General features: G+C 44.4%; 1 protein-coding gene across 2 annotated transcripts in view; it reads left to right on the top strand.

Moving 5' to 3' along the window:
- The first annotated feature begins 886 nt into the window (after nt 1-886).
- The window catches only part of rell1 (RELT like 1), a 48,392-nt gene continuing 37,844 nt past the window's right edge, over nt 887-11,434 (top strand). The window contains exons 1-2 of one of the 2 annotated variants that reach the window (XM_048235892.1): nt 887-1,270; nt 6,943-7,155. In XM_048235892.1, coding sequence (XP_048091849.1) covers nt 1,237-1,270; nt 6,943-7,155 — 247 coding nt within the window. In that variant the 5' untranslated portion in view covers nt 887-1,236. The remainder of the gene's footprint in view (nt 1,271-6,942; nt 7,156-11,434) is intronic. The other variant, XM_048235891.1, reaches the window with a different exon arrangement.

Here is an 11,434-nt window from a genome sequence, read left to right as displayed (position 1 = left end):
CAATGGATGAAGACGCAGAAGGTCCATCCTGGGAATGTGCCAACCTATGGCCCCACCTCGCCAGACTATTTCAATTTTCTGAACAAGTTAATGATAGTTTTCGCTTCAAGTCTTTCAATTACAAAATAGTATTTTGTATTTGAAATACATATTTTAAATACATGTATTAGAAATACTGCCCATCCCTGGCAACATGGTAAAAAGATGAAAATGACTTGATTTTACTTCCAATTCATTTTACATTCTCCAAGGTATTAACATTAACATTTTTCATAACTCCATATATGACGTTTCTGTACATAAATGTAAGCACTGTGGCAGTAGTAATGCAATATTTAGAAAATGTAGGCTACTCTTGTACTCTTGATACTGAAGTACTTTTAAAAACAAGTACTTCAGTACTTTTACTTAAGTAGACATCTGACTGTTGTACTTTTACTTGTACTTGAGTAAAATTTAGCAAAGGGTATCTGTACTTTTACTCAAGTAATGAAGCTGTATACTCTGTCCGCCTCTGCATGCAATGATACGCAAATGACAAATATAAGGCTACTACTTTCAAATCGGAGTGATATTTTAAAGAAACTATTAGGCCTGCATCTGTGAACCTTTCTAGTTACAACGCATAAGTTATTTGATTGAGCATTGGACACATTAAATTATCTTATTAAAAAAATTACATGTTTGTTTAGTGTAATAAATAATCATAGAGTTCTGTAATTGACTGGGTCCAGTCAGAAGCGCTGAAACACTCTTTACAGCTGTAAGGAGCAAATTGAAGATGTATGACAATTATCCAAAAATTGTTGGTATTCTCTAAAAACACCATTACCCAAAATGCAGTCTGTCAGTCAGTTTTTTGTTTGTCGTCTATATTCCGGCGCACTGCAGCCATATCGAAAATGCCGCCAACTACTGGGAACGAAGGTTATTGACAGGGGTGAAAGCAAGGTTTTGAAACAACGTGGCCAGATATAAGGCAATTATTAGTTTATCTCTCAAGTGTTCACTCTGCGCTGGATTATCCTCAGTTAGGGGCGTGGGCCTCCTGCAACTTTCAAGGCAAACTGCAGCTTTAAAAGTGGGATGTTCCTGATTGCTTTGGTAAGAATGAGGAAATACTGAGTAACAACGGTCCGAGGGAGAGCAAGTCCCAAGATATCCGACACAAGACCGTCCGACTGAGCAGAGCTCCCCAGTAGCTGACCATATCCTCGCCCAGCATCCGCGAGGCTGATGGGGGATTCAGGAATTACGAGCGGTATAACGCGTGAGTGCAAATCACGTTTGATATAAAAAAAATATTCAAACCACTGCAGATAGTGTTTGAAGGGCGCAACTGTCTTTCAAATGGTTTATACACGCCCTTAAGATGGAATAGGCTGGTGTCAAACGACCGCAACTCGTTTCAAATACTGTGGAGTTTACATATTGTGGCGTAGTTGGATAGGGGACTGTCAGTTGACCAGTTTGACAAAATTACCGTGACCATGCCCTTACCCCATGTAGACTACGAATGTCACCGAGAAAGTCTGTTTTCGACCCCAACCACACTCAGGTTATTTTGTGGAATACAGGGATCTACCAGTTCGGTAGTAATTGAGTTCAGTGCAGCTTCGCGTTGGTCTATCGGTGGATGTTGGCCACAACTGCGTGATGGCATTATTGAGAACAGTCGTATGATTTTTATTGTTGAGGTTCAATTAAGTGCATCACTTGCTTTGGCTTATAGTAGGCTAAACCACATACTTTAGTCTGTGTAGGCTAATTACAGTTGAATACCTGTACTTCCAGACCAGAGTCTAACGTTTCCCTTCTCTAAACAAAACCCATATCCCAAGTAGATAGTGTAGACACAACCCTGCAAAGGATGACGTAGGATATATGTATGGGTATAGCTGTATTTCGGGTAAATGTTACATGTGCAGTCATGCTCCTACATGTATTTAGATCCTTTTGGAGTTCATGCATGTCTGCCCTAATTCTGAGGAATAGTTATCCCGTGCGTAAAGAACCATACTATCCAAAATCCTGAAATCTCTAAACTGTTTACCTTAGTCTCTTGGTTCCAGCTATACGTCATTCATGTGTTTACAGATTTAAGGTTGGACTTGTCCTTGTCTCTGAACATGTGACATCTTTCGATAGTGACCTCTCGTCCTCTCTCCTCTCAAACACCCGCGCAGCTGTTGTCTGCACGAGCCAAAAACTGCATCCGCGGGCTCATTTCATTAGCGAGTGCCATCCAGCATAAGCTTTTTAGGGAAAACCCACACGCGCTCCAACGTGAGCTGCATACTGTTGCTTACTCTAGTGTGGACTCTAGGGACTTAACAGAAGGCCAGAGGAAGTTGTATCAGTTAATGTGAAGATTCATATACGTACAGACGAAAAGGAATGTGGTGTGTGCGTGCGTGAGTTGAGGGAAGGCCTGATGCCTATCTTTGGCCTAAAGTTCGACCTCATACACACGCAAACACATACGTATTGACATACGTATATTTATTTTTTTACCAAGCCTGGCTTCGAGGCATGAGCATCTGTTAGTAGCTGATAAAGCAGCTAATACCACTCCCTCAGAGTTTGTGAGGAGTAGTAATTAAAGGCTATGTATCTCTTGCAGAGCTTTTTTTCAGTGGACCTACTGTATTTGGTTTCTTGTTCTGTCATATTGCAGAGGTCAGGTCAGGAGGTTTCTACAGAGATTCTATTACCCTGTCCAGAAATGAGAGGAGAATAGAGAGACTAATACAATGAGATATAAGTGGAAGTTCTCTTGGCCAGGATTTCATTCAGTGTTGACTGGATGTAGTCTTTGAGCCTCAAAAGAATGTAGGAAGAGAAAACGGATCCCCACAATGTGATTCCAAGCAAGTTTTCTTGTTAAAACATTTCATTCTGTCTTGAATGCATCCGTATGGCATTTGGAAAAGGGCATTAAATGTCAGATAAATGAGTGTTAATGTCTGAGATGAGATGTAGGACTTGACACAACACAGTGACACTCATACATTCAGAAGAGGCTCCCTTTTTAGTATGTTTTATTACAAATGACTTGACGGTTGTATGTTTTTCTTTGGTAACCTGACGTCTTATCTATTGTCTCTAAGTGCATTCTGGCGTCGCTTGTATGCGTATCTCTTGACTCATGTCCTAGAAACCTAGAAAGGGAAGTTTCTTTGAATACAAACAAAGTCTAAAACGCCTTGTCTTTCCTTTTTCGTCTCTCATTCCTGGTCTTGTTTTGTCTCTTTACTCCCACCTCCACCTGTCATATAGTAGGCTATTTAGTATTTATGTAATGGTTAGTGTTTATGTAAGGCTTCTCTCTAATTGTTCCTTTGGATGTGATTACTCACAAGCATGCTAGCATACCTGTCAGTGGAGACACCTGTGTGGAGACAGCAGAGCAGGGCAGGTTAATGAGAAATGTAAAGGTAGGGCAACACAGGCACACACGTCACGGCAACAACTGGGGGAGTGACCAAAGGTGGTTCACGTTACCTGTTGTCTTATTGTTTGATCTTTCATGGTCGCTGCTTCGCTCCCTGTTTGTTTCTCTCCTCGTCTTTTCTGTCTCTGTTTATCTCTTCATCTTCTCTCTCTCTCTCTCTCTCTCTCTCTCTCTCTCTCTCTCTCTCTCTCTCTCTCTCTCTCTCTCTCTCTCTCTCTCTCTCTCTCTTGCTCTCTCTCTCCCTTTCCCTCTGTCACTTTCCCTCAAACTCTGTCATGTCATGTCTCTCTAGTATGCCCATTGGTGCAGTGTGCTTAGACACTAAGTAAATGAAAGCAGTAGAAAACGCTAATAAATTTTTCTGTCTTTTGTACACACCCATGCACAGACACAGGCCAAAGTGTATTTTGTGTGTGTGTGTGTGTGTGTGTGTGTGTGTGTTCATTCTACATATTAGACACACAATGCCACAGACACAGTGGACAATGGTCTCTTTGTCAGCTTGAGGCGGGCCTGTTTGATTTAATTTTTTTAGGAATGCTGCGCGCGGTGGAGAGAATGAAAACAGTCGGGCTGGGCCGCTGCATAGCTCTGCTGCAGCATTCTGAGCTTCTGACCTTTTGACCTTGTCATACTGCAGCACATCGCAAACACGACCTCCCAACCAGACCAGATGATTCCATGGGAAAGTCGTGTGTGTGTGTGTGTGAGTGTATTGTATAGTATAGTATATATACTCTTTTGATCCCGTGAGGGAAATTTGGTCTCTGCATTTATCCCAATCCGTGAATTAGTGAAACACACTCAGCACACAGTGAGGTGAAGCACACACTAATCCCGGCGCAGTGAGCTGCCTGCAACGACAGCGGCGCTCGGGGAGCAGTGAGGGGTTAGGTGCCTTGCTCAAGGGCACTTCAGCCGTGGCCTAGTGGTCGGGGTTCGAACCGGCAACCCTCCGGTTACAAGTCCAGAGTGCTACGTGTGTGTGTGTGTGTCTTTGCTGTGTAAGTGAGTGTGCACGTTGTGTGGCTTTGCTTTGTAAGTGAGTGTGCACGTGAGCGAGAGCTCTTAAGAGTCTGTGCATACATATTTAACAAGACTTGGTGAGCTGTACAGTTACAACAGCAACTGATAAGACAGGTGGGGGGCAGAGCACCACAGAATGGGAGAGAGATGTGGGAGCCAGAGAGTGGCAGATGGACAGAGACAGAATAAAAATGAGGGAGAGAGAGAAATAATTTTCTAATATACACAGGAGAGATGTTAAATTCCAAGTGCTATAGGAAGAATCCAAGTGTTTTAGGAAGTGCTATCATCAACAACAAAATAACGGCAACAATAGATATTAAATATAACTGAAAGCAGCAACGAGGGGCCAAGCAGCCAAGCTGGAGTTGTCATGGCAACTCGATGTTGTTACATCAGACATATAGCTATAAGCAGTCACAGCAAGTTTCATGTCAAACAACCAAAGATTGGTTGAGATGAGGCCTATTTTGCTGGCGGCTTCGCCACCTTTTGGCTGTGACGGGCAAATGATTTTGTCAATTGCTCCAGAAAGTAATGCACTGATAAGGCATTGTCTGAAGATGGTCTGTGCCAATTTTGGTGAAGATCGGATCAAATGTATGACCTGTGAAAATGTTTTTGTGTTTCCGACAAAATCCAAGATGTCACTAATCAATCTGGCTGCCATCATAGGTTGGCATTTGTCGGCCTTAAGACCCCCTACAGTATTAACAGACACCACTAGTAAGTTTTAATTCCAAACACATCAACAGTTTCAAGCCAAAATGCAAATTGGCTAAGTGCAGCGCCCCCTATAGGGTCAAAAGTTAAGTGCGTGAACACATGTCCAATTTTGGCCTGTTGGTGGCGCTAGAGCGCTTGAGGTGCCGACATGAAACTTGGTGAAATGAATCATGGGACTGTGGTTAATCAGTGTGGCAAATTTCAGAACTTTTTACCGGACGGTTCTATGGGCTGCCATAGACTTAAATGGTGGAATAATAATAATAGGAAAACGTACAGTAGAAAGACAATGGGACTTCGCAGCTTTGCTGCTTGGCCCCCAAAAAAGAAAGAAGAGCTCTTTGACAGTGGTGGTGTTGTGGTGGGATGGAGTGAGAGGGCTAGCCCTAAGGGGCTGGCTTCCCACAGAGAGGAAATGGAGGGGATTTGGGCTGGATGGGAAACAGATGAGGGGGGACCTCCGAGGCTGTGCATGGAGGCCCGGAGCGGTGGAAGGCTGGGGCATGGAGGCCAGGGCCAGCAGGCAAGCTGCGTCATTTTCCCAGAGAACACAGCGGTCTCCCCGCCAGCTGACCCTGGGCACTAAAGCCTGGTGCTCTGCACTGGTGTGTGTGGTAGTCTCTGTTTGTCCTACACTGGGGGCCTGTCTGACAAGTGCAGACAGATGCATGGCCTGTTTTTGCTTAAGTGTTTTTGTACTGTGTTTACATATCTTTTGCATAGTTTATGGTGCATGTGTGCACATTTGTATGTGCTTGTGAATGTGCAAATGCATATTGGTAATCTAATTGGTAGGATATGTTGATTTATGTAAGCATGCATGTATGTATACACCTTTCCAGTTTTGAGTTGTTGATGAAATAGTTTTTAATTACAGAGTGAAGTGACTGACGGATGGATAGATGGAGCGAGCGACAAAAGGAGGGAGGGATGTATGGATAGAGGGAAGTGGAAAGTTACTGGGGGAAGCAGCCATCCTTAGTCAGCACTATGATGACCGTGACTGCGACAGTGATACCGTCTGACTGCTGTGCTGGCTGGCAGTCCCGCTTGCTCGCTTGCTTGCAGTCAGACAGTCACTCCTCTCTCTCTCTCTCTCTCTCTCTCTCTCTCTCCCTCTTTGTCTCTCTCTCTCTCTCTACTGTTTTCTTTTCTCTTTTTCCCCCCCTCCCTTTCTTTGCTCTGTGTACTCTCTCTCGCTGTGTCTGTCACGGTTTTATTCTCCTCTAGCTTTGTGAATCAGTCATTCATTACACAGACATGCATCACCAAAGTATTATGGTGCAGTGGCATTATGGAATTGCAGTGCAGAGATAGTCTCCAGTGCTTTAACCGCATGTTTGTATTTATAACTCAATAATAGTGTTCCTCAGGGAGCAGTGCTGTTTCACTTGGCCATTTTCAGCACCATATGTGTAGACTCTCTCTCTTTCTTTCTTTCTTTCTTTCTTTCTTTCTTTCTTTCTTCTCTCTCTCTCTCTCTCTCATCAGCCATCATCACTACCATTAGGGTAGCTATGAGAGTGAAATTTTAGTAGGTATACAACAGAAGAACGATTTGAACTTCCACTGCTTGATCAAAACGTCAGTACCCTTTGTAATATGTTTGTATGGAAAGTCTTGTATTGTATTGATGCATGATCATACATTGTATGTACAGTATATATTCACATAAATGACAGAAATTCTTCGGACACATTTACGAATAGTTGTCCATCGCGCTTTATCTGTTACAGCGGGCAGCCCAGAGGACGCCAGCACGCCTGCAGAGGATTCGGGCAGCAGTCCGGAGTACGTAGCGTTCGGCCTCGTGCCTGTCTTCTTCCTGCTGGGACTGCTGGGGGTGCTCATCTGCCATGCGCTCAAGAAGAAGGGCTACCGGTGCACCACTGAGGCCGAGGACGCGCAGGCGGCCGAGGACGAGCTCGAGAAGGACCTGGAGAGAGCAGGTGAGCAAGGGGATGGGATGGGGTAGGGGTAGCATGTGGGAGCTACCACACTGAAAAACGGGGGTGTTCCGTCTGACTTGGGATGTACCTCAGTTAGGGTTAGATCTCTGAATGGCAGATGATGCGGTAGGAAGACCAAAAAGGACCGAAAGTGTCCACCAATTTGCAGGATCAATATACCCTCTACACTCCGTCAGAGGTTCTGTTTGGTTAGGTTTTCCTCTGTGCAGAGAGTGTAAAGAGGACTGTAGCTCAGCAGTCAAATATGAATTGCGTTTGGTTTGCCTTGTCTTTGGTAAGGTTGGGCAAAAGTTGCTGTGTGCATGAAGCTTTATTAATGATTTTGTGAATGATTTTGTACTACTGGGCTGCCCTTACCAGTACCCATTCAGAAGAGCTTGAGTTTAGAGGCTGCTGGGTTGCTAAAAAAGTGCACATTTTATGCTAGAGGACTGTAATTTCACTCTAGAGGATGTTTAAAGTTGTCATAATTTAACCCATGGAAAATGGATTCGGTCATCCTCATCCACCACCAGCATTGAGTGAATGTTGAGGAAGTTCTTCCACAACAGCTAAAACCTGATGTCCCCTGGCTTTCGATTCCCCTTTTTTTCAGCCAGTAGGAATTGAAACTGAATTGCATGTTCCACTCAACTCTTTGACCACCATGTGAGTCAGAGGATTATAGCACAAAGGCTAACTGTGGATGTGGATCACTATGTGCTTTCAGTTCATTCTATCAACCCATACATTGACCAGCAGCTACCTGCTTCTGGATAAGTCGCCACAGGTGACTGTACGTGAATCCGGTTGTTAAGTCGTGATGCAATAATGTGCCCAGAAATTTATTTTTCCAGGTCCAGTTTTTTCCCATAGACTGTAAAAGAAACATTTTTTTCCGCTATTCGGAGTAGCTAATAGGTAAATTGTCATTCTACAACTCACTTGCTCCCTTAACCTAATGTAACCTGCGTTGTGTTGAACCTGCGCGATTCAGCCCTGCACACGCCCGGACTCAAACCCGCGAACAGCAGCACCTCGGATCGGGAGGCGAGCGCGCTAACAATTGAGCCAATAGCCCAGGCTACTGGCTCGCATGCCAGCAGCAATCTTGAGGCGTCGGGGAGTGAGGTTTACCAACGTTCCACAAGCACAGCTAAGCTAGCTGGCATCCGTTACACTCACCCCCTTAAACCTCACTCCCAATCCGGGTCACAGCACCAATGTAACCTGCGTTGTGTTGAACTTGCGCGATTCAGCCCTGCACACGCCTGGACTCAAACCCGCGAACAGCAGCACCTCGGATCGGGAGGCGAGCGCGCTAACAATTGAGCCAATAGCCCAGGCTACTGGCTCGCATGCCAGCAGCACTCTTGAGGCGTCGGGGAGTGAGGTTTACCAACGTTCCACAAGCACGGCTAAGCTAGCTGGCATCCAACAAAATCCTATTTTCGCTGACGTTGCCCTTGGTTTAGATCGTCTGTCTGCACAGCTGCACTAATTACTCTGTTAGAGTTAAGCATTTGTTTTCTTTTTAAACCTCACTAAAACAGAGGTGATGACTGAGTTTACAGGTTGGCTGTGCTAGTATCCGTTTTTAGACGAAAAAGCTATGACGTCGGACTTAACAACCGGATAGTCATGAGGCAATATCCCTCTCTTACTTGCCCTCCGCCAATCTGTCATTGTGCATCACTGCTGACAGACCACTGTGTCCAAACAAAGGTGATAGTGTGGGGAATCGTGGGCAAGAGCTCCGGTCACATTGACTGACAAATTTCCTAGATAAGATAGCTGACCGCCGCCTTCAACGTTACTGAAGAGGCATGTCTTGTGGTAGGGAGAGGCTGACATGTTGAAATGCAAAAAAAAAGGTGCATCGATCTGCAGAGACCACTACCTTGACCCCCATTTATGCGTCGGAATGGACTTGTGTAATGCTTTTAAGAGAGAATGAGATAAAGGTGTTATCTATACTGGGAGAGACGTTTGTTAGTATTGGAAGCTTTATTGCTTTTGTAATGGCCGACTTCATTTAACCCCTCACTTTCCCACTCTCTTGTGCGCGCGGGCGCACACCCACACACACACCCACACACACCCACACACACACACACACCCACACCCACACACACACACACTGTGTGACTGTTTAGTGTCTAGAGCAGGGGTCCCCAACCTTTTATGTACCATGGACCAGTTTGATTCCTATTTTTTTTTCACGGACCGGCGGGGGGGGGTTTGGGGGTTCCAAGTTCCATATGTGTTGTGCATGCATTACTTGAAAAGAGCTAGCTCCAGTTATGTATGAACAGTGAAGGTAACGATCTCTTGTGAAAAACGTGAACTTGAAGAAGTGAAAATTGAACAATATGAACTATGAATATTGAACAACTTGAAGCTACATCTATAAGTGTGAACATGCTTAACAAAATATGGGAACAAAACATGGGAACTAAACGTGCATTACGAATATAATCAGTGGGAGCCCTGCTTGTTTCCCTGCAGCAAGAAGCTTCCATCTGGGGGTGATGGAAGACAGTGACACCCTCAGTGTGTTTGAAATGTCCAGTCGATTGCGCAATTTGTCTAGTTGCAGTCATTGCGAAAACCGGCCTCGCGATAGATACGTGGTGGGAAACGTTTTTCAGCGTTTTTACGGCTATCTCGGGATATTTTGCTTTGGTTTTGAATCCAAAAACCCGCCAGAGAGGTTTCCTTATACACACTCTTAAGACCACCGTCATTTGCAATTTCGATCAACTGCTCTTCCTCCTGCGCTGACAAGTTAGGACTATTCGGGATATTGACAAATGGGTTGCGGACCCACTCATTAGTTTGCCGTGGATCTTTGAAGGATGGGAAGTAAAGCTCAAACTCATTTGAGAGCGCAACAAGGTGATCGCGCAACAAGGTGATCGCGCACCAGCTGCGGGAGAAAGGGCCCTGCCTCAGTCTCTCCCAAAACCCCCACTACTTTTTGGAACATATCAAATACACCCCGGTCCACTCGTCGTCCCTACAAATCAAGCTTGGCTTTAAATGCAGCGACTTTATCTGCCAGTTTAAAGACAGTCGTCATTCTCCTCTGGAGTGACAGGTTGAGGTCATTAAGCAACCGAATAATATGTCACACAGGTAAGCGAAGTTTTGACACCCAGTCCTCATCACTAAAATGTGCAGCTAACGGTGACTTTTTTTCTGTAAGAAATCTCTGCAGCGGCTCTCGCAACTCAAACACTCTGGCCAGTGACCTGCTAAAGATGCTTGTTTTTTGTTGCTCATTTTAGCAGTTTAGCTAACTTCGTGTGACACTACCGTTCGCCAAGAACTGATCAAGTGAAGTGAGCTGACCTGTGGCTGCGCAGCGCTGAAGGCAATATGTAAAAGTGTTTAAGGCGGGACAGACAGACGTAAGAAAATAGACCTTGCAAAATGCAAACATTCGTGCAATCAAACAACTGCATATAGGCCTATGCCATGTAAAAACGTGACATTATTGCGAATTAAATTTAGTTTAGTTTGCATGCATTTTTTTTTTAACTCATGTCGTAGGCTACGGCCCGGTTAGGAATGTCCTGCGGCCCGGTACCGGTTGGGGACCGCTGGTCTAGAGCACACAAAAACATTCTAAGATGGCATTTAGTAATGCTGCTGTAGTTTTGCACTTAAATCCTCTCCTTGATGGATTGTGGATGTCTTATGAAAATGTTGTGAGGGGGCGCTTCCTGAATTGATCATGAAACAGATTGGAGATGTCTCAGACATCTGATCTCTCTATCGGCCTCCCCTTTCACAATCTAATTTTGGGCTCTGTTGACATAACCATGCAGCACAGTGTGTTGCTGAAGCATATAGCACCTAAAAAAACACAAGGATGGAGAGGAACTGTACACTAACTTCAATTACACATGCCGTTTTGCCATTACATGTAACCTCGGTTATAAATCATAAAGGTTAATTAATCTCTCTGACTTTAAAGTCAGTATTTCAAAAGAAAGACCAGTCAATGTGAATGTACTGTAGGCTACATGTAGCTCTCTAACACTCCCATAGAGCCTCAGTTTGTTTTACTGTTAATAACGTCGCACTGTTGTTGTTGGTTTGACTGTGCTTAGGCGAAATAGTCAGGATGGAGGAGCGAAGTGTGGTCCCTGAATAGTAGTACAACATACGGTACTCAAGATTTAAACCAAACTTATAATAATGGTCTTTGTAGTGAAAAATATGAATACAAAATAAACAGTGGCAATATGCTAATAAAAATCAGCCACTAATG

Source organism: Alosa alosa, chromosome 24 (assembly GCF_017589495.1).
Source record: "Alosa alosa isolate M-15738 ecotype Scorff River chromosome 24, AALO_Geno_1.1, whole genome shotgun sequence".
Classification (NCBI taxonomy): Eukaryota; Metazoa; Chordata; class Actinopteri; order Clupeiformes; family Clupeidae; genus Alosa; species Alosa alosa.
This window is presented reverse-complemented; position numbering and strand designations above follow the sequence as displayed.